Source organism: Dipodomys merriami, unplaced genomic scaffold (genome assembly GCF_024711535.1).
Source record: "Dipodomys merriami isolate MVZ:Mamm:240054 unplaced genomic scaffold, mDipMer1.0.p SCAF_3, whole genome shotgun sequence".
NCBI lineage: Eukaryota > Metazoa > Chordata > Mammalia > Rodentia > Heteromyidae > Dipodomys > Dipodomys merriami.
The window spans coordinates 250282-275025 of NW_027204492.1; the positions used below are offsets into that span (position 1 = coordinate 250282).

Sequence of the window (24744 nt, forward strand, 5' to 3'; positions counted from 1 at the left end):
CGTGCTTTAAAAAGCAGTCTGATACATAAATAGACCAAGGAACACTTGGATAACTAATCACTAAAACATGCACACTCAGTTTTACTCAGGTGGTCATAAGAAAGGAAAGTAAGCTTTAAGCATTTTTCTTTGGATTAAAAATATTTGGGGGGAAAGGATGGGAAGGGATGGGAAGGGGAAACAAAGGAGGCTACAATGCTTGATAAGAAATGTACTCATTATCTTGCCCATGTAATTGTAACCTCTCTGAACAGTATTTTCACAATAAAAAAAATAAAAAATATTTGGAAATTATTATTTAGGAATGCCAAATGATTGGTGTTGACAAAGAAGACTAGAAAAACATTTGTGTTATGAATAAGTTCCTGTGGGTCTATGGTATATGTCACATAAATGAATCAGGTAGCATGAATTCAGTGTTTTAGAAGGAAGAACAGGTACTATGAGTCTAATTATAGGACATACACACAAACTGAAGGCACATAACTAGGCTAAACAGGTGGCTAGTTTCTACAGACTAATTTGTTCTTTCACTGTGTAAAGGGTAAAATGTAATATAACTTGTTTAATGGAAACTTAATAAATAGATGCAATTAGATCTAGGGCAGCAATGTCTTCTTTTCAGATACACACCAAATACTAGCTAAAAGATATTAAAATCGATGAAATGGTATTATTATAGTACAATTTACTTATACTGTAGTAAAATATATGATAAACTACTTTGTCTTGTTTCTGTATATCACACTGACTATTCTCTTTTGGGTTTCAAAAAGAATTCCTCAAAATAAGACAGAAAAAAAGAATTTATTAAATCATAAAGGATACTCTATTACTCAACAGGAGTCAAATCCAAATCTGGACTTGATGTTTAGCAGTATTGATTTTGGGCTTTTCTCAGAATGGAAAAAATACCACCTTTCCATCTTACCTCTCTTGTACAGCAAAAATGCTAGTACATTCACTGTGTTCTGTTCTTCTTTGGCAAGTCAGTCATTTGCCTCCCCAACCCTCCATTACCCATTCTACTAACAACACATATGCCCCAAATATGCACAGAAGAAAAGGAATATGAAAAAACTCTACAACTTTTAGAAATATTTAAATAGAAATCTCCTCAAATCAACTACAATGAAGAAACAGAAGATATCAAACTATCTACAATTTTTTCACTAACTTTATTCCCAAAAGTAAATGCTAGGAGGGAAAGTATAATCTTTGTGTTTCTAACAGGCTAGGAAAATGATCCACATATAATTCAAATAATGTTTAGTACTTTACCTTTCTGGGCTCCTACTGTAAATAAGCAGCACCAACAACTAAGTACAATTCCCAAAATAAGAACTATTCTCCATTTGTATTGTTTTGAAGCACCTGAAACTCTTCCATAACAAAAGATATGAAGATAAGTTGCTAGTAATGTTATCTCCCAAATACTTCTGTGTGCATATAAAATCATACTTTTATTAGACAAGTTGTATGAGTGGTGGCTTTTACCTTGGCAACAACTTTGTGCAATTAACACTAAGATTAATTTTAGAAGTAGATGACACTAGTTAACAAACAAAAGCCTTTCTAAAGCTACTGCTGTGATCAATGATTCAATCTGAAGTGCACTGGAATAAACTATTAGGACAAATATATATTTTTTAAGTGAAAAGAGGGTTGAAGCAATTGGCAGACACTTTTTGTAAGTACTGCAAAGCCTGAGTTACATGAATTACTTTTAACTCTTTTGTCCCTCTTATCCTTGGTTAACAGCTTCTTTATTTCTTCACACAGCTTGGCCATGTAAATCCACCACAGAGAGGTGACACAATGATATAGATGAAGACCTGGAAAAAAGGAGGCAGGCAATTTTATTCTCTTGAATCTATCATATACTTCAAAATAATATATAAAGGGTAGTGCAACCTATTAAAGAACACTGCTAAGCTGGGCACTGGTGGTAATCCTAGCTACTCAGGAAGCTAAGATCTGAGAATTGTGGTTCAAAGCCAGCACAGACAGGAAAGTCTGTGAGACTCTTATCTTTAATTAATCACCAAAAAGCCAGAAATGGAGATGTGGCTCAAGTGGTAGAATGCTAGCTTTCAACACAAAAAGCCCCAGTACTGGGACAAGGAAGGAAGGAAGAAAGGAAGAAAGGAAGAAAAGAAAGAAGGAAGGAAGGAAAGGAGGGAGGGAGGGAGGGAGGGAGGGAGGGAAGGAGGGAGGGAAGGAGGGAGGGAGGGAGGGAGGGAGAATAATTGATTTTATTACAGTAGAAGTTGTGTACTATGCAACAAAACAATATTTTCAAAGACAAATAGCATTGAAATTATCTTTTCTAATCTCTCATCCACTTAAGTTCCACTATTTTTCTCTCAGAAAGCAGTAGGTAACCAAGCAGAACCAAGGCTATAAGAGCGACCCCACTGATGCAACATTAATATGTGATAAAAATCCCAAATAACTGGATGCCTCATGCCTGTAATCCTATCTACTCAGTATGCTAAGATCTGAGGGTCACAGTTCAAAGCCAGCCTAGGCAGAAACATCCATGAGACTCTATCTCCAATTAACCACCAGACAATTGAAAATGGTTCTGTGGCTCAATGTAATAGAAGAGCATTAGCCTTGAGTGAAAAAGCTCAGGAACAGCAGTTTAGGCCCTGAGTTTAAGCACCATGACCAACCAAAAAAATCCCAAACAACTACAATTTCCTTGAAGTACTGTTTTATTATAAACTGTATTTTTAAGGTTTTAGGCTTGAATTTGATTTTTCAATAATGAAGATAAAAACATAAGGAAAACCATGGAGAGAGACTATCTCTACATAACTTAATTATAAAACCAGCAGATAATGACACAAGAGTTACAATTACCAAAGCAAGGAAAAGCTGATGATGGAACATTTTCAAACTACTGATCCTATTTTAGCTATGTTAAATTTTTAAGGCAGTACTACAACTTTATTTTATTAATTTTTGTGCTAATAGTACCATGCCTTGAACTCAAGGCCTCACACTCTAGCTCAGCTTGCTTGCTCACAGCTGGTACTACTGGTCCTACTGGTTAATTTGATATGGAGACTATCAGATTTTTCTGACAGGGCTGGCTTCAAATAGCAATCCTCTGATTTCAGCCTCCTGGGTAGGTAAGATTGCAGGTATGTGCTTCTGGCACCTGATTTAGTACTGAAATTTAAATTATGACACTTTTATCAAAAAACTGTGTTACCTACATAGTATTACACATACACACATTTACATACACATATTCCACAAGTTAGGGACTTGTTAGAAAAGGGGTTATGTAAGTGTTAGGTTTGGGAGTGAGTTAGTATTGAAGAAAGTGTTAGGTACACAATGATGTATGGATTTAGCTTAGCAGACGATTTAGGGTAAGGCATAAGGTTAGAGTTAGGGTGTATGATGGGGTAAATGTTAGGGAAATGTTAAGATAATGTTTGAGTTTAAGGTATGAATTGTGGTTAGGGTAAGTGTTTGTTAGGGTTTGGGGTACATGTTGGGTGCATATAAGGGTACCTATATGGTTTAGAGTATGTGTTAGAGTACTTGATACTGTATATATTAGTGGTTAGGGTATATGTTAGGGTACATGTTATGGTTAGGGTATGTGTTAGGGTATGTTAGGGTTAAGGTAACTGCTAGGGTTAGGGTACATGTTAGGGTGGATGTAAGGGTGGTTTAGAGTATGTGTTAGGGTACTTGTTAGGATATATGTTAATGTTTAAAGTGTATTTTAGGGTTAGAGTATACTTGAAAGTACATGATAAGGTTATTGTTAGAGTTAGGGTACATGTTAGGGCATGGGTTAAAATTAGGGTACATGTTAGAATATGAGCATGGCCAGAGTTAGGCTGTATGATGGGTATGTCAGGGAACATGTAAGGATACATATTAGGGTTAAGCTATGTGTTAGGGTTAGGGCAAGTGTTAGCATATGTATTAGGTTATATATTTGGGGTACATGTTCGGGTGCACATAAGATTATCTTGTATGGTTTAGAGAATGTGTTAGTAAGGTTAACTTGTATGGTATAGAGAAGGTATTAGTAGTTAGGGTACATATGAGGGTACATGTTATGTTTAGGGTACATATTAGGATATGTGTTAGGGTTAGAACATGTGTTAGAGCCAGGTGCCGGTGGCTCTCGCCTGTGATCCTAGCTACTCAGGTGGCTGAGATCTGAGGATTGCGGTTCAAAGCCAGCCCAGGCAGGAAAGTCCATGACACTCTTATCTCCAATAAACCACCAGAAAACTGGAAGAGGCAATGTGGTTCACTAGCTGAAGAGCTGAAGAGCTGAGGGACAGCACTCAGGCCCAGAGTTCAAGCCCCATGACCGACAAAAAAAAAAAGAACATTGGTTAACGTTATGGTTTTGGTTATGTTAGGGCATGTGTTAGGGTATATATTAGGTTACAAATATAAAGCTTACTATCTTTATATAAAGACAATTTGTCACAGCTGTAATATGAAAATCTCACAAGCTGAAATATATTATGTTAGGTGAATTCTTTTAGCAAAGGCTGACCTGCATTAGAACAGTGCTCTGCACATATATAGTAACCAATAAGTATAATTTAAACTTAATACAGCTTCATAAATCAAACTAAATTCACACACTAACAAAGAAGAAGCTAAGCTCAGGAGCATAAAGACCATGACATAAAAGGATAAAAACTTACAATTGATATGATGATGATGATGATAGTGAGTTTGATATTCTTCATACACATGGCTCGAGCAAGATTTCTGCTGGTAGTTTTGAAGGTAACAGACTAGAAAGCAATCATAAATTGTTCAGCTCTTGGCACTAATTACATGAATGATCTGCAGTAACACGTTGCAAAAATTTTGCTTTCATTAATTCTGCTGAAGTCTCAATGCCCCTTACCTCTCTTTACAAGTAGCCACTCATAATTGCCAGTTCCAAATAGCAAGGTTCTACCAGATCTATCATAAGCTGTGAAAGCCCACTAAATATGCTTCACTTCCTTTCCTTTTTTTAACCATCCCAATGAACATGGTGTTGAGTACCAGAATTGATTCTTCTAATGAAAAGAATTTTCCTCTTTACATTTTCAATAAGAAGAGTTCCTTCTAAACTATTTGGCTGCAAGCTCATTAGCTTATTCTGCCCAGTTCATTCACTGTAACAAATATACCTTATTAATGTATGAGTTCATAACAGAGAAACCAAGTATGGAGGGGGAAGGAAGGGATATATTTGAAATTCTTTACCATCTCTTTAGTTTTTCCATGAATCTAAAACTTTTCTAAAAATAAAGTATTATTTACATAAAAAAGAACATAGATGAAAAATTCCTAAACAGAAATTAGGAAATTTAATAAAGTGTTATATAAACAGGATATTATGGCATGACCTTGAAGAAAATGCAAGTTCAGTTTAACATTAAAAAATATGAATGTAAGTTACCATAATAATTGAAGAAAGGAGAAAAAACATATAATTATCTTCATAGACAAAAACTTCTGACAAAATTCACCAATAAAACTCTCAATTATAGAACTGAAAGGAACTCTTTGACCTGATAAAAGGTATCTACAAAATATCTACAGCTGAGCCAGGCATCAGTGGGTCACACCTGTAATCCTAGCTACTGGAAGCTGAAATCTGAGGATTGTGTTTAAAGCCAGCCCAGGCAGGAGTCTGTGATATTCTTGTCTCCAATTAGCCACAAAAAAAAAAAAAGTAGAGCTGTGGCTCAACTGGCAGAGCTCTAGTCTTGCACAAAAAAACCTCAAGGGCAGTGCCTAGATCCTAAGATCAAGCCACAGGACCAGCACACACAAAAAATGATGGTACAATACTGAATTTTTCCCCATCAGATAGTCAACAGGTAAGATGTCCACTGCTGCTACTTATATTCAATCTTAGAATCTACTGAAAAGCTACAACAATTGAATTTCCCAAACTTGCAGGATTCAAACAAAGCCAATATAAAAAATAAATTTTGTCCCTATATACTAGCAACAAATTCAGGCAACCTGATTCTAGAGTTTGTGCTTCTAACCACTATAATCTCGTTGCCAGTAGTAACAAACATGCATTATAATAGTGTCAACAAAATAAAAGTTTTATTTGGAAAGTACAAGTTACACTAGTACTGATCAAACATAAACTACTTCAGCTAAATAAAGTTACCTTCAGGAATTAAAAATAGCCGAAAGACTGGAAGTAACATACAAGTTAGGATTAGATACTTATTTGCCTTCTTTGTACTCCAGCATTTAAATGTGTAATAGTGTAGATTCCAATTGTAACTGGTTTCTGCATTCTTTCTGTATCTACCATCTTTCTCTCAAATTTTTATTTACCTAATCATATGGAATAATAAATGATACATGTAACTGCAGCATACCTAACTTACAAAATTACACAGTTTCCTTTAAGGCTTACTAAGGGCTTTCCTAACCTATGATGTGGTTTGATAGAAGGAAAAGACCAAAGTATTACTATAAACAAGAAAGTGAACTGTTCAGTTTTCAAGATTCATCTTGGATCACAACTGAGCTATACATTTGTTTCATACTGTGAGACTTTTTTTAGTAGCAAAAAGACTGGTTGGTACATACAGTTGAGGTGATGATCAATCTAAAAATTGTACATTAATTCAAAGGTTTAGGAAATTGTTTTTGTGTACTGAGTATGCTTTCTAAACCAAAGATTCCTTAATGGCTATTAACTGTGGCTATTTTTCTATGTCTCACTGTTTCCTTCTTTAACACAATATTATAACGTATAATAAAGATAAAATAGACATGAGAAAGGAAACAAAAAATAAACTTAGTATTAAATTTCAGGGCTTTTTCTACTTTCAACCATCATTTGTATCTACTTTGCATCCTGAAAAATTGTTATATTATACACTTACTGAATCCACAAGATTTTCTGTTTTGTCTATCAATAATTCCAATCTTTCTCCCCGCTGAGCAACCAGATCTGAAAATTTCAGAAATAAAAAAAATCATATTTTCTATTACAAATACATTATTTTTTTTCAATCAAGATCTGATTTCAATCATAGTTGGTGTTCTTGTCACCTCATAGGTATCACAAAAGTATTTATATGTTTAAATAACAACAGATCTCAATTTTTTTTTTTGGTCAGTCATGGGGCTTGAACTCTGGGCTTAGGCGCTGTCCCTGCACTCTTCAGCTCAAGGCAAGTGTTCTACCGCTTGAGCCACAGCACCACTTCCGGCTTTCTAGTGGTTTACTGGAGATGAGTCTCCTGTACTTTGCTGGCTTTGAACTGCGATCCTCAGATCTCAGCCTCCTGAGTAACTAGGATTACAGGCTTGAGCCACCGGTGCTCGGCTCAATTTTTGTTCTATCATATTCTCTTGACATGATGTGCTATACTCCTTAGGGTACTACTTGATCTTGGACTGGTACCTTAAGAACCATAAACAAAAATAAATGATTTATGTTAAAAATATTTTTATCAATTTATCAAGAAAAATAAAGGTTGACAGTTCTGTTTAGGCCTTGTAGACCTACACTGCAATTACTCTCCTTGGTCATATTTAGGCATTATGTAAATGAATTATCATTGCTGTATTCTGATTAAACTTTATGTAGGAAAACAGACAGCAGACTACACTTGACCTAAGAGTGGTAGTGTGAAAATCCTGAGTGAAAGCTAGACACTTCTAGAATAATGGCACAAGAAGCTCATGACAAGTACAACCTGGGAAAACATTTTCCCCCTGCTGGGTCCCAGTTAAGGGTTATACTCATTCCAAAGGAGAGCGTATACAAGGGGAAGAGACAAGCCTTAAGAACACACAGCTTCCCTTCAGGGGACAGACTATTTGGAACAGAAGATGAGGTAGTTGAAGCCTAAGGAGGCTATCTAAAACAATAGAAATTTTAGAGGAAGGTAAGTAAGATGAAACTGGTAGTTTCATGGGCAAAACAAACTAAAATTTAGGCCATTTGAAAGTAGAAACAGAAAAAGAGGAAACAAGAAAGCTAACAGCCCTTCTGGAGAGTGGAAAATTGCAGTCATAATATTCAATGTAAGTATGAGAAAACAGATCCAGGTAACTTGAGGGGATGAGTAGGGTTGGGAGAGATGGGGGAGAACAACAGAAAGGTGACACTGATCAAGATGCATTGTACTCAAAAACTGACATGCTGAACTGGAACCCCTTTGTACAAACTACTTAAAGATAATTTTAAAAAATGTTTTCCTTTAAAAACAATTCTGCTTTCAGAGTTCAGAGCATGCCTGTAAGACTCCCCCTACAACAGAACCAAAATCTAATTAGATTATATTTCAATTAGTAGAAATTAGCAGGTAAGTAAGGAAGAGTAGCAGCGCAGCCAGATGTTTAACAGAGAAATTAAGAGAGATCTGAGGAGAGTCATATTATTCTGGTTGACAGGCCCAAGGATTTTCTCTCTGAGGAGTGACATTAGAGTATGCATATTATGTAAAGAATATATTCCACTGAAAAACTCCAGCCTAGTCAATAAATAAACAAACAACAAATCTTAAAGGGGATCAGTATTCGGAATGACTATAATACATTATCTAAAATGTCCACTTTCAACAGCTTTATGAGATATGAAAATAAACAGGAGAGTCTGAAACATATATAGGAAAAAGAACAGGGAATAGAAAATGGCTTTGATATTTAAGAAAAATGAAGTAAGACAGATAAATAAGAAGATAAGGAAATTATATTATTTTCAACAAAAATTCAAAGGGCCAGACTTACAAGTTAAAATCAGGAAGTAAACAAAAAATATAGGAGAGGCTATCTAAACTTGTTTTATTTATTTATTTATTTATTTATTTATTTATTGTTGGGTCCGGTCGTGGGGCCTGAACTCCGGGCCTGGGCACTGTCCCTCAACTCTTCAGCTCAAGGCTAGCGCTCTAGCACCTGAGCCACAGCGCTACTTCCAGCTTTTTTCTTTTTGCTTATGTGGTGCTGAGGAATTGAACCCAGGGCCTCATGCATGCAAGGCAAGCGCTCTACCACTGAGCCACCTTCCCAGCCCCTTGTTTTATTATCTAAATGATTAAAAAAAATCTGGAAATTCTTCATGAATGGACAAAAACAGAAAGAATAAAAGATATGTCTTGCAAAAGGAAGTCTTGAAGGTTACCTGGGTTTGGGGTAGGATTCACCCACCTCACCCTCCCCAAACCACTGTAAAGATTTGGAGTTGCTAGGTGACATTATCTGCATTCAACTCAGCTCAAAAAGTACAAAAACTACAGGTAAAAACTGCCATTTTGAATCTTTAATTTCCATTTCCAGCAAGAAGAACAGGAAATGTTTCTCTTTTTCTATTCCTCTCTACATTTTTAACTGTGATGTACTCAAGTAAATCCAGGCTAAAACTTTCATAAAAACAAAAGCAAAATGACTTGAGGTAATCCAGCTATTGAATTCAGCAAAAACTTCAAAGTTGCCAGGCCCGGATGTCTTACACCTGTAATCATAGATACTCAGGAGGCTGGGATCTGAGGATTGAGATTAGAAGCCAGTCGGGGGGGGGGTGAGGGGGGTGGGGGGAGTCCATGAGTCTCTTATCTCCAATTAACTACTAAAAAGTCAGAAGTGGAAGTGTAGCTCAAGTGGTACAGCACCAGCTTTGGGGGAAAAAGCTAAAGGACAGTTCCCAGACCCTAAGTTCAAGGCCCACTACTGGCACAATGAAAAGGAAAGGAAAGCATAATGTATCACAAAGAGCTCAATAAAGATTTAAAGTAAACCAAATGGAAATAGAGCACAATAATCAAAATAAAAAATTAGCTAGACAAAATCAGAAGTAGATTAGAAGAGATGAAAGACAAAATATCAGCAAACAGGTCAATTCCCAGTATCAGCCTGAAGATATTTAGGCTGAATGAGATATCAAAAGAATGAATAAAAATAACAACTTCACAAAACTGTGGGACATCACAAATGTGCCAACATATGAATAATAGGTATATCAAAACAGGAGCTAGAGAAATGAGGGACATAAATGGAGAAATAAAATAGTGTCTGGGCAGGGGAGCTTAAATCTGTAATCCCAAATACTTAGGAGGCAAAGATTGGGAAGATGGCAATTCAAAGGCAACCAGGAAAAAAAGAGTGGAAATTCATTTCAACATTCACTCCTGGCAATCCCAACTATGTGGGAAGTATAATGAAGGCGATCACAGTCTAAGGCTGGCCCTGGGAAAAAGTGAGACCTTACCTGAAAAATAACTAAAGTCAAAGAGCTGGGATGTGATTCAGCTGATAGCGCATTTGCCTAGCAAGCACAAAGCCCTGAGTTTAAAACACTAGAACTATCAAAAAAAATTTAAAGAAATAGTGACAATGTACTGACACATTCAGTTATGAAAAGGAATAAAGTACTGATACAAGGTGCCACATGAATTAACCTCAATATCATTATGCTATGAGAAAGGAGTTAATACACAAAGGGTCTCATATTATATGATTCCACTTCTGCAAAAAGCCCAAAATTTTGTAAAAGAATTAGTAAAGACAAAAAAAAGAGATTGATTGTTGCTTAAATCTAGAGATTGAGAGAATATGAGGAGTGACTAAAAAGTGTACAGAGTTTCTATCAGTGTAATGAAAAGTTTGATTTGTTGGGAACTTTACATATCCACAATAGTATAGCATTGGTTGCTTCCACTTTCACGTAAAATTTGGTAAGACAAAAATATTAGTAGTTTTTTCAATGGGCCCTCTACTCCTCATCTAGACATATTTAAAACTAAAATAAAAATAAATCACTTTACACCGGGTGTTGGTGGCTCATGTCTATAATCCTAGCTACTCAGGAGGCTGAGATCAGAAAATCACAACTTAAAGACAACCCAGGCTGGAAAGTCTGTGAGACTCTTACTTTAGTCAAGCACCAGAAAAGCTGGAAGGGAAACTATAGCTCAGGTGTTAGAGTAAGTCTTGAGCAAAAAAGCTCAAGGACAGTGCCCAGGCCTTGAGTTAAAGCCCCAGAACCAGCACAGTCTATCAATAAATAAATCACTTTAAATAGGCAAGAGATATGCATATAAAGATTAACAAAATGTTTCTGCACTTTGGTTATTAATTGTATTCATGGGAATTAATCTAAAAAATAAGGTAAACATAATAGGCACAAAAATAGTAACAGTACTGTTAGTGTAACACAAACTCTAAATCAGTACAGCTTAATAGTTAAGTGGTTTGCTACTGGTTTAACTAAGTCTCTAAGCACACTACTCAGTTTAACTGACATTACTGCCAGAGCAAGAGATTCTCAATGAAGGAAGTCCAGCACTAATTTACATTCTTCAGCTAGGTCCTCATTTACTAACAAAACCGTACTTTGAGTAAAATGACCCTATAGAACTTAGGTGTCCAAAGAAAAGGACATAGTGATACATTAACTCAATGAAATACTGTATGACCAAATTCAATCCTTACTAAATTCCAGGCAGTGTACAAAGTCTTTACATACATTACCACTTTTATCCTGTTATCTGTTGGTAATATTACTTTATTGATTTTACAGATCAGAGATTTTACAGATCAGACTTTAAAGTTCAGAGAGGATAGATGACTTCTAAAAGACTAATATATATGAAAAGTAAAACTGAGACTTGAATTCAGACATATATATGACTATAAACCTTAATCACTTTATTATATTGCCACTACAGAACAATATAAACAAGACTATAAGTATGTATGTGTACATGAAGATAAAAATTTAAATAGAAGAATAAAAGTAAATCTTTGCAACAATGAGATCAGGAGCAGAAATTTTTAAATGTCTTTTTATAATCTGTAATTGTTCTAAGAATAAATGTAAAAGTAATTCAACTTGCAAATCCAAGATCATAAATTGGTATTTAAGATATTTATATATAATTATATATTTTATACAACAATTCAATTTTGTAAAAAATACTACCCTTAGAAGATATATGTAAAAAGTGTTCTTAAATTTGAATATGCATTGGAATCCTCTGGAGGACTTGTGAAAACACATCACTGGGGCCTACTCCCAGAAAGTCTGATTCAGCAGGTGTGGATTAGGCTCCCAAATATGCATTTTTTTGTGTGGGTCCTGAGGCTTCAACTCAGAGTCTGGGCACTGTCCCTGAGCTTTTTATTTTGTACAAGTCCAGCACACTACCATTTGAGCCACAGTTCCACTTCCAGGTTTTGGGGCAGTTAATTGGAAATAAAGTCTCACAGGCTTTCCTGCCCAGGCTGGCTTCCAACCATGACCTTCAGATCTCAGCTTCTTGAGTAGCTAGTACTACAGGTATAAGCCATCAGCATCAAGCTCCAAATAGTATTTTTTAACAAACTGTTAGATGATGCTGATTCTACTAGTCCAAGGACCACACTATGAGAACCTGAGCTTTGAGAATAATATACTTTGAAACTGAGCCTTGAAACTATATACCAATATCATCCTAAATTTAAACTCTACTGAATAAATCAATTAAAAATAAGATTCATGTATTTGTTTTGTTGTTGGTGGTGGTGGTGGTAGTGGTGGTTGTGGGGCCTGAATTTAGGGCCAGCATACTGTCCCTGAGATTTTGTACTGAAGGCTAGTGTTCTACCACTTTGAGCCACAGCACCATTTCCGTTTTCTGATGGTTAATTGAAGATAAGAGTCTCATGGACTTTCCTGTCCAGGCTGGTTTTGAACCACAATCCTCAGGTCTCAGCCTCCTCGGAAGCTAGGATGATAGACATGAACCACCAGTGCCTGGCTCTCTGGCTTATTTTAATGTGCCAAGTATTCCTAACAAAATCAGCACAAGCCATTAGATGGAAATTATAACACAGTTTATTTCTCTGAAAAATACAAGTTGTTTTTTTTTTTTTTTTTTGGTCCAGTCGTGGGGCCTGAACTCTGGGCCTGGGCGCTGTCCCTCAGCTCTTCAGCTCAAGGCTAGCGCTCTACCACTTGAGCCACAGCGCCACTTCCGGCTTTTTTCTTTTTGCTTATGTGGTGCTGAGGAATCAAACCCAGGGCCTGAGGCATGCAAGGCAAGCGCTCTACCACTGAGCCACCTTCCCAGCCCTTGTTGTTGTTTTTTTTTAAACCTAATTCTTTCTTTTGGTCAATAGCCAAATATTGTTTTTCCAAACAATATTTTTTTTCTTTTTTTTTTCCTCTTTTTTTTTTCTTGGGTCAAGTCGTGGGGCCTGAACTCTGGGCCTGGGCACTGTCCCTCAGCTCCTCAGCTCAAGGGTAGCACTCTACCACTTGAGCCACAGCGCCACTTCCGGCTTTTTTCTTTTTGCTTATGTGGTGCTGAGGAATCGAACCCAGGGCCTCATGCATGCAAGGCAAGCACTCTACCACTGAGCCACCTTCCTAGCCCTTTCCAAACAATACTTTAGGAAGCTCCAGTATAGTTTAAGAATCTATATTTTCAGCCATCTGGATATCTCCAAACCAAATTGTCATATTAACTTTTTTTTTTTTTTTCCCATTGTGGGGCCTGAACTCTGGACCTGGGAACTGTCCCACAGCTCTTCAGCTCAAGGCTAGCGCTCCACCAGTTAAGCCACAGCGCCACTTCTGGCTTTTCTGCTTATGTGGTGCTAAGGAATCAAACCCAGGGCCTCATGCATGCAAGGCAAGCACTCTATCCCTGAGCCACCTTCCCAGCCCTTAATTAAACAATCTTACAGAATAGCTGAAGGTAATAAGAAGCAGACAACAGCACAGCTAAGTTACATCAATATCTCAACTGATATTAGCTTCTAATAGTGAGAATAAGTAATTGTGTCTGTATCTCTATTATAACTTGACTATAAAATAGTCATCATTGTTAATGTCTATATGAGTGAAACACCAGTGAAACATACCTATGTTTCTGACCATGATTCCTTTCAGTTCATCCACTTGAGCTTGAGTCTCCATCACTCTGTCTACTCCCTTATTCTCAGAGTGATGCTTCTACAAAAAAAGATACCTAGACATTATTTACAACAGAAAACAAAAATAAGAGAAATTATAACATATTAATCAGAAAAAAATGATATCACTATTTTATTATATAAAAGATACATGTCACTTTGCTGAAAAGATGGTCATCAGACCTATGGGGAAATACTGGCAGCACAAAAAATGCTTCCATATAAAAATCTAAGTATTATAGTATAAAGTATCTTATTTTTGAGTAAATTTAAGTGAAAGATACTACAATATGTCAAATATACAGCTGAGATTCTTGTGGGACAAGAGTGAAAGGTATATAATCTGTGGTTAGATGATAAAGAAAGGAATACAAAGAAGTCTTTATTTGGGGCAGGAAGGACAGAGACAAAATGCATGAAAATTTGTTCCCTACTTTTTGGATATAATGAGGCGGAGGCATGCTCTCTTATATTTGTTCTTCTATCTGTTGGCATCAAAGCATGCCACCTATTTTCATTAGCTTTTCACAGGATCTAGAATCTAGGTCACCAATGACAACATACATGTAGAAGTTCTTATCCATAGATAACAACAATTGAGTGTTTAATACACAATGTCCCAGTCACTTCACTATACTGAATGCTTCAAATGGGATACTACTCAATTTACCTCAAAACTCTGATGAAATGCCTTCCATATTTCTGCTTATAGATGAGGAAACCAGCACAGGTTGGTTCAAAGGGTCAAACATAATTCTAGAGCTAATGAGAAACTGGCTAATTTGAAAGGTTTTCTATAGCTGTCTATTTATTCACTGTGCACTAGTATGCTTTTGATGATAGTGTTTTACATAGCATCAAATATGTAAACATCTCCTGGTAAAGAGTATGAAACAAACTACTGCTTAAATAATAAGGGTTGATAAGCAGGGTATAAATAATAGTTTAAAAGGACTTCATTTCCAGAGGAATGAAGCCCACATATACTTTTTAAAGTATATGCATGCAAATATACTTTAAAAAATATTAAAAAGAATACTTATATACAAGTAAAAAATATCTAATTAAAAATGTCCTTTTTTCTACATTCGCAATACTATCATAGTTCTAGGTTAGGTCTTTGTAAGCATTTAAAAGATGCTCAGCACCATTAGTTATCACAAAAATGTTAACTAAAAACACATGAGATACAATTGCACACCCATCAAAACACCTAAAATTAAAGATAGACACAAGTGTTGGCAATGATGCAGAAACACTGGGCCGGGTGGTAAAAATGTAAAATTATGTAATAACTTGGGGAAAATGTGTGACAAATTTTAAGATATTACAAATACTTACCATATGAACCAATAACTCCAATCCTAGGTATTTTCCAAAAAGATATATATATATATATATATATATATATATATATATATATATATATATATGTGTGTGTGTGTGTATATATACACACACAAACATTTATATGTAGAGAATCATAGTTATTCATGAGAGTTGAAAACTGAAAACAATCCAAATACCTAGAAACAGGTTGAAAACTGAAAGCAATGAAAATATCTACAAACAGGTAAATGGATAAATGACTTATAGTATATACATACAATATTACTTATTAAAAAGGTGGCTCAGTGGTAGAGCGCTTGCCTTGCATGCCTGAGGCCCTGGGTTCGATTCCTCAGCACCACATAAGCAAAAAGAAAAAAGCCGGAAGTGGCACTGTGGCTCAAATGGTAGAGCACTAGCCTTGAGCTGAAGAGCTGAGGGACAGTGCCCAGGCCCAGAGTTCAGGTCCCACGACTGGACCCCCCTCCCAAAAGTAAACAAACTACTGATTTATATAACATGAATGAGTGAATATAAAATCTTTTACAATGAACAAGACAAGCAAGACACAAAAAGATACACACTGTATCTATCCATTTATTGGAAACTACAAAAGACAAAACTAATTAACAGAGATAGAAAATAGATTGTAGTTGCCTGGAGCAGAGTATGGGGGGAGGCAACTGACTGACTGGGAAAAGAAATGTTGGAAAATCTAGAGCAATGGAAATTCTTTCTGTCTTAATTACAGTGGCAATTTAAAGGGATATGTACACATACATATTTACATATGTAAGTAAAATGTCACTGAGTTAACAATTAGGGATTTATGTAGATGATCAGACTCCTAAATGGTTACTCCAAACTACTTAAAAAATAAACTTGTCTCATGAATGGATAGAAAGTTTATATATATGTTAAAAAGACAGTTGGCATGGTCAGTGGATTTAAGCATTAGATGGGTAGCTTAACTAGATAATCTTTCATGTTCTCCCTACCTCTGAGATACTTTGACAACTATTAAGAAAGAATGTCACCAATTATTATCTTTCTACCATAAAATGGCCCCTTTACTTTTAGTAAGAAAATTTTATTATGTTATACAGTAAAACAATAAGAAAAGTGTACTGCAGGTCAGGACCCTCTGCATTCATGGTGATTTAAGGTAACAAGAAAACATGTAGGAGCGACAATGTTGTCAGACATCTTGTATTCCTATACTGTTTTGTAGAATGGGAACTTCTTTGTACACCTACTTAAAGATAATAATAATAAAAATAAATAAAATTTTAAAAAAGAAAACATGAATCAAAACACTGTATCCTGAGAAAGATCTTACCAATTGTGCAGCCAAGACACTTGAGAACTCACTATTCATGGCATATGGAAGTGCTGTCTGTGCTCTTGAACCATAAGTAGTCTGAAATCTTTTCTTTATCTCATTCAGAAAATTGAAGGCTCTGGAACGTTCAAAATCCTAAAAAGTAACCAACATAGAATTCACACTTACAAAGTAAACAAAAGTGCCATGGATTACCAACAACAGTATAAACAGGATAATGGTTACTGAGCAATGACTCTATGAGGAGGAACTACGACTAATTCCATTTTCTAAGATAAAGCAAAGACTTTGAAAAGGGTAGCTAACTTGCCAAATGTGAAACACTTAGTAAATGAAAGAGCTGAGAGTTAAATCCAAACATGTCTGGTTATTGCCAATTGAGGTAATGGTAATGGTACCTGGGTTATTCAACTTCCTGAGGTTAGGAACTTGGATTGATAGTTGCAAATAATGGTAATACAATGGAAAGGGTCATGTGAAATAACTTTGTCTATGCCCAGTCAGTCAATAAGTACATATACATGAATATGTATCAAATCATAGCTCAAGTAATATTTGACAATTCAAGATTTCATGATATTTTTCATCAATTCCAAGCTCTTTCATACCAGTTTTGTCAGATGTTGATGTTTGTTTGTTTTCCCCTGATTTTAGAAGGTACAATGAGACCATGGTTAAAATCATTATGATTATCACTATGGTTGACACTCTTTTCCACTTCACCTAAGATAATTAGTCTAGACCAATGTTTTTAAAAATGGAGTTGATGTTAAAAATTCAAAGGGAGCATGCTCTTAGACAAAAAAAAATTGCATTGTTATGTGCAGTAGCTCATATCTGTAATCACAGCTATTTAGGAGGCAGAGATGAGAAGGATCAGATCATAGTTCAAGGCCAGCAAGGGCAAAATGTTAGCAAGACTCCCATTTCAACAAATAACATGCATGGTTGCTCATTTATGTGATCCCAGCTATACACAGAGCATATGTAGGAGGACCATGGTCTAATGTTGCGCTTACACAAAAAAGACTATCTAAAAAAATGACTAAAGCTAAGTGGGGTAAGTCCTGGCTTCAAGTGGTAGATCCTGCCTAGCAAGCACAGGACCCCAAGTTCAAACCCCAGTACTGCCATAATATTTTTTGTCCTTTTAACTGTGAATGTAGGTAATAAATCAGAGGAGTATTAAGAAGTAATTGCAATTTTGTCATCTACAGAAATCTTTTTTATATACCATGGCCATTATAGATACATGGAGAACATTCAAGCTCATCTCTATTTCAAACTTATTACTTGTTATTAGACTCATGACTAGGTACTGTTAGTGAGCTCATAAAGAAGTATATTTATTATTGTATCATTTAAAATATGTTCAATATTATAAATACACATATTTTAGTATAATCAGTTTTGTTTAGATCACATGCATACTATTTCATATATTTAATAACATTATGAACATGCCCATGGGTGACAAAGGGGTCTGTAACAATAAACGTTAGAGCTCGATGCTGGTGGCTCATGCCTATAATCCTAGCTACTCAGGAGGCTGAGAACTGAGGACTGAAGTTCGAAGCCAGGCTAATCAAGAAAGTCCATGACTCTTATCTCCAATAAACTACTCAGAAAAAGCTGGAAGTGGTGCTGTAGCTCAAGTGGTATAGCACTAGACTTGAGTACAGAGAAGCATAGGGACAGTGCCCAGGCCCTAGCACCAGCAAAAAATAAAAATAAAAATCCAAAAAACAAAAACAAAAAATACCCCCAAAACAATAAAGGTTAGGGATCCTAACACATGGCAATTGTGCCAATTCCATTACCAGAACAGTTTAGAAATAAGCATGTGGCCAGTAAGACATGAAAGGATAGTCACTTCAAAAGTAAGGAGAAGGCATAGATTTAGGAAATGTTTCCTTATTCCCACAATAAGAGACTAAAATACAAAGGCATGGCACAGCAGCTCACACCTATAATGCAGCTACTCAGGAAGCAGAGATGGGGAAACTACATAGGAAGTACAAAGAAGAAAATCACAGTCTAAGCCAGCCTGGGCATAAATGAGATCTTATTCAAAAACTAAGTAAAAGCAAAAAAGACAGTGGGAGCATACTTCAACTGGCAGAGTACCTGCCTAATAAGGTCAACATTCAGAATTCATACCCTAGTACCACCAAAAGAAAAAGACTAGAGAATCTAATTCCTATTCTTTATACATGACTAAATAAGCATGTAGCTCCATGCAATCATTAGGGAAACTTCTAGGGGAAGAAACTGACAAGAAAGAGAATAGTTGTTGATGGCATCATTAAGTTACAGAGTTTTTGGAGTATAGAGCCAAGAAATACTAAAGAAAAAAATGCCCAGAACATAACTGGATGGGGGACATGGCTCAAGCAGCAGAGCTCTTATCTAGCAATTCTAAGGCTCTGAGTTCAAACCTCAGTCCCATGAAAAATGTCACATAACTGAAATAAACTATGTTTACACGATTACTGATTGTAATGTATTATTTTGTTCTTTTCAAAGTCTACACACATTAAAATTTATTAACTATTGAATAGAGTTATGATAAAGTGTATTTAACATTGTAGTCACATTTTTGAGAAGCTCTGATTCCAAAATTCATAATTATAATAATCAATTTTAATAATAGAACAAGATAAATGCTGAAGTTTCAAGATATTAAACTAAAACTATAAAAATTGAGCTGATCTATACATATCTAAGTACAAAAGATTATCATATGTAGAGCTATATAACAAATGAAAGAACAGAAAAAAAAAGCTACAAAAAGTTTGCATCCCCCTTACCCACCACAGGTATAAATAATTAAGAACTACATAATGAAATAGTAATATGCCTTCAAGTTACTTACATCATCAGTGATACAAAGATATACAATCCTGTCTTGGCAGATGTAATGAAACAAATAACTGTAGAATAAAAGATATATAACTTACTTTGGTTAAAAGCAATATTCCTTTTATATCTATCTTGTATGTATGCATAGGCAAACCCAATAATGCTAACATATTATTTGCAAATAAAATTGATTCTTTTCCTCACCTTCCTCATACATCTGTTTCTCTCAATTTAAACCAACAGGATTGAATAAGAAGTTCTCTACCCTAATGACATAAAACAAAAGCATGTGTATTACCCATTAAAATTACTGCTATAAAAGGATAATTGGGCTCTTCAGGCATGAATAAGAGAAGACATCTTAAATTAAGTATTAGTATCAATGGACCACATGGCTTTCCTTGCTTTTTACTAATATCTCAAAGCAAATACCTTTTCTACCAAATGCTCAATAATATTTGTTTGAGTATCTAGTTCGATCCAGTTATCATATTACATATGAGGATATCAAAATGCAAAACTTATCCCTGTCTTGCTGAGGATCACAGTGCAAGTAATTGCAGTATAGTGTAGCTAATATAATGATGATAAAGTTAAAGGCAGTACATGGTACTCTGGGGATACACAGGACACAGGTAACAGAGATTTGCTCAAGGGTACCAGAAAAGACTCCTTGGAAATAATGATGTCTGATCTGAGACCTGAAGAATAAGTAAGAGAATGCAACTCAAAGAATCATCAAGAGATAAATGAGCATATAATAGATCTAGGAAAGTAAAATTCATTCACATGACTAAAGTACAGAACATGGAAAAAAATAAATTACCTGAAGGGATGATAATAGGGATATAACCAGATGCCAGGTTATACATATATATGGTATCATTATCTTAAGAAAAATGAACAAGCGTTAATAGCTTTTATCCTGGGGGAGAATGTTGCCAGATTTGCTAATGACTACCAAAATCTAAGTATCATCTATCTCTTGCGCTCTAGTCTGACCTACACTAGTGTCTGTTAAACACATCCAATTGGACATACCATAGACAATAAAACATAACGTCCCAAACTAAGAGTTATCATTTTCTCTATTAATCTCTCCTAGGACATATTTAGGAGTCACTGATACAAAGGCCATAAACAATATCAAGGTATGATCCTGCTCATCAAGGCGCCTAAAGTCAGGTGACAGAAAAAACCAAGATTGCAGTTACAACACAGTGTGACAAGTCCTAAACTAGATGGTAGATAGATACATAGAAGCACCCCAGTCTTGGAGTTTCGTACTTTGTAGAAGGTGAACTATCTAAGTACAGAGAGAAAATAGCAGAATTTTAAAATTAGGGTATGGTAAGTACATTCCAATAAAAATTAAGAGCCATTGTCAAGGACAGAAAGGAAAAAAAAAACATCATTGAGCTGTACATTGTTAAGTATGGCTGTAGAACAAACCTGAAGACTCAAGTACTGAAAAACAATACTAGAGAAGGGGAAAGGGAATAGATGAAAAAGAATAGATTGGAAAACTTCATGGAGAATAACAAGGATTTAGTGAAGAAGTCTAATATGATTTTCAAGTTTAGGCTTAGCCAGTTGAGTATCCAGTAATGTTGCTAAAGTAAAAAGGAATATGAAGAACAGCTTTCAGAAGAAAAACATTAAACATAAAGTTAAACAAACTTTCTTCTTTAGGTATAAAGTAAGAAGACGTTTTATTGAATTGGTGAACAAAAGAATAGAACAGAAATTAAGGCAGAAGAATAGAAAGAAAAATGTAAGTGATGGAGCCTCACCCCATAGGTCACAGGGGTAGACTGCACCAGGATGAAAATGGAAAAGCACAGCAGATACCTTCTTCTACTAAAATTGACATTGTAACTAGATTATTATAGCTTCCCTTGTAATTAGGTGTGACTATATTACTAAGTCCTGTCTCATAAAAATATAAGCAGAACACGTTTCCTATATTCCTCTTAAAAGATTTCATGTTTTTCTTGACCATTTTCCTAGAAAATAATTAGAAACACACACACACACACACACACACACACACACACACACACACACACACACACACACACACACACACACACACACTATAAGCCTTATAAGGTTCTTAAGAAACTCTATAGCCATATTCACTAGAGAGTGAGATTAACTCCTATAGAAATCTCTGGGTCCCCCAAACCATACTGCAGGAAGCAGATATAAAACCTGTATATTTCTCAAAGATGACACATTTTCTTATACTCACTTGGGATATGGCCAAAAGGTATAGCTGACCAAAAAGAACTTCCTGGGTAACAAGAGCAGGAGTTACGGAGAAAGGATGGAGTTTCTCCAACAAGCAGAACCTCTAAAAGACCCTTATCAGAGACTTTGAAATTGCTATGAAGCAGTTATGTGATCATTGTTAGGCCACACTCACTTCTACATGTTTCTTGGAAAACTTTTAACCATCATTTCTGAAACACTCATCTCTGGACTCTCATTACATTTATTTTGTATCTTCAGAGTTTTTCTCATAGTAGCTTAGAGTAGACAAAATTATAAAAAGGAGTTACCCCTAGAAAATAACATGGATCTCTTTAAGAACTAAGGAAATAAGGATTGATTAAGAAACAAAAGATTCTTTAAACATCATTGAGGAAAGCTGAGTCATTTTTATGGGATTATTCATATTTCCCAGTTAGGATTCCTCCAATAAGCCACCAAAGTCATCTTTATAAAGAAAAAGGTATCATATCCTAAAAACTTTCAATGCTTTTCCACTTCCCAAAGGGGAAATGTAAATTCCTATTTCCAAACTCTTCTTTAAAAAAATATATTTTATTTTTATTATAGAGGTGGTATACAGAGGGGTTACAGTTACAGAAGTCAAGTAAAGAGTACATTTCTTTTTAGACCATGTAATTCCTTCACTCACTTTCTCCCAGTTTTTCCCGCTTGTCCCCACCGACAAATTGTATAGTTCATTTTCCAGTGTCTAATGAGTACCAGTGCTGCTGCATTTATTTATCCTTTGACCCTCTTTTTCTGTGCCCTCTTACCCTCCCAGAGACAAATAAACTAACAAAAATAGACAAGAGGAAAAGACAACAAAAACAGCAGCAACAACAAAAAATCTTGTTTCTATACCTTAGAGTTATTTTGTAAAATTTTATTTTATATGATCATATACACATGGCTATTGAGCCTTTGTGATCCATTCCTATGAATATCCTCCTTTGGTCTCACTATGTGACTGTCTAAAGACCAGTATAATTTATCACGTTCCAGTGTATTTTTTTAACTACCTATGTGTTTACTTGTAGATTTACAGGCACGTTCTAGTTACCACAAATGAGGGAAACCATGCAACCTATGTTTATTTGGATCTAGCTTATTTTGTTTAATATCATTTTCCCCAAGTCTTTCCATTTCCTTACAAATGATACAATATCATTCTGATGGAAGAGTAGAATTCCCTTCCATTACATTAATTCCCTTGATACCACATTTTCTTGATTCATTCATCCACTGAGGAGCATCTGGGTTGATTCAATATCTTGGCTATGGTAAACAATGCTGCAATAAACATGGTTGTGCTGGACACTTTAGTGTGGCACTAGAATCAATTCTAAATGGGTCAAAGATTAAACATAAGGCCAGATACCACAAAAATATTACAGGAAGAAGTCTAGTAAACACTAGGGCTCCTAGGCATGGGTCAAAACTTCCCAAGTAAAAATCCAGAATCACAAAAAAAATCAAAGAAAGATTGGATAAATGGCATTGTATCAAAGTGAAGAGTTTCTGCATGGCAAAGGACATAGCTAGCAAGATAAATAGAAAGCCCACAGAATGGGAGAAGATTTTTACCAGCTATGCATCAAAGACCTCATATTAAAATACACTTAGAGTTCAAAAAATTAACCCACCCAAAATAAACCTTCAAAGAACAAACAACCCAATTAATGAATGGGCTAAAGACTTAAAGAGAAACTTCTCAGAGGAAGAAGTAAGAATGCCAATAGAATCATGAAGAAATGTTAGATATCCTGGCCATAAAAGAAATGCAAATCAAAACAATATTGAGATTCTCTATCACCCCAGTTAGAATGACCATTATCAAGAAAACCATTAACAACAAATGCTGGCAGGGATGTGGCCAAAAGAGAACCCTACTACACTGTTGATGGAAATGTAAACTTGTTTAACCACTCTGGAAAGCAGTATGGAGGTTTCTCAAAAGACTAAAAGTGGAGCTTCCCTATGACCTAGCAATTCCACCCACTTCCAGACTCTTAACACGCACTATGAAGCCTTAAGTGAATTTTCTGCTATCCATCTTTATCTTTACCATCCAAGGTAACAAAGAACAACTTACAGATCCCTAAATAGGATTACATACATCCATAAGTTTCTACCTACTGTTCCTCTTAATTAGAATGCTACCCACCTACCACTACCTACCCAATCTATTATACTAATCTATGGATTTTTTCATTAAACTATAATCTCTATTAGGCAAATACTACATTTCTTGTTATATCACTAAGCAAAGTGCCTAGCAATAGTTAGGTATTATGTGAATTTCATAAAAAGAACAATGGAATACTTTTATTATCATTTCTTATATCCTACAACTCTACAATAAAGTCAATTTTGCATCGACATTTCCATATCTTCCTTTAAAATAATATCATCACTTCAATAACAGAATAAAATAACCATAAGTTTATAAGCTTTTTTTTCTAAGTTCGTAAAAGTAACTGATCTGTCAGCTCATTCAAATTAATCTTCCTAAAAAGCTTGCTTTCTACTTATTTTTGGGTTCAGATTACAAAATTCTTTTCTTCCCTCTACCACATGCAGATCAGAACTCACTTGCCATGTGAGTACGTTAGTTTGTTATTTTCAGAAGGTATCTTAGCCAGAATCTGCTCTGTCACCTCCAGGAAGTTTCCTCCACACCAAGCATGTTTGGCAAGGATCGTGGTTCCCCGGGCAACAACAGCAAAAAGAATGGCCATGGCTTCACAGTCTATTTTAAAGAAAACACACACACACACATACAGATTTTTAGCATATTTCTTTAACATGATCTTTCAAAAGCAACTATAATTTATCAAAATTCACCTAGGGACATTGAAAGTAACAAAAGACTTAAAAAGAGCTGGGGGCATAACACAGTGGTAGAAACCATATTTAGTATTTGCAAAGGCCTGGGTTTGATCTCTACCACCAACAAGAAAGACAGACCAATAAGGGCCCAGTCTTCCACAAGCTTACAAACTAAC

The 24744-nt window shown here is 35.5% G+C and overlaps 1 protein-coding gene across 9 annotated transcripts in view; it reads right to left on the reverse strand.

The window, feature by feature from the left end:
* Window positions 1–1612: 1612 nt before the first annotated feature.
* The window catches only part of Vamp7 (vesicle associated membrane protein 7), a 30178-nt gene continuing 7046 nt past the window's right edge, over window positions 1613–24744 (reverse strand). For 4 of the 9 annotated variants that reach the window (XM_070039411.1, XM_070039410.1, XM_070039413.1 and 1 more), the window contains exons 3-9: window positions 24332–24488; window positions 19476–19533; window positions 16598–16735; window positions 13879–13969; window positions 6909–6976; window positions 4698–4790; window positions 1613–1835 (exon numbers count right to left, since the gene is read on the reverse strand). In XM_070039411.1, the coding sequence (XP_069895512.1) occupies window positions 1767–1835; window positions 4698–4790; window positions 6909–6976; window positions 13879–13969; window positions 16598–16735; window positions 19476–19533; window positions 24332–24477 (663 nt within the window). In that variant the 5' untranslated portion in view covers window positions 24478–24488 and the 3' untranslated portion in view covers window positions 1613–1766. Of the gene's footprint in view, window positions 1836–4697; window positions 4791–6908; window positions 6977–13878; window positions 13970–16597; window positions 16736–19475; window positions 19534–24331; window positions 24493–24744 lie in introns of all 9 variants that reach the window. The other 5 variants (XM_070039417.1, XM_070039416.1, XM_070039418.1 and 2 more) reach the window with 4 other exon arrangements.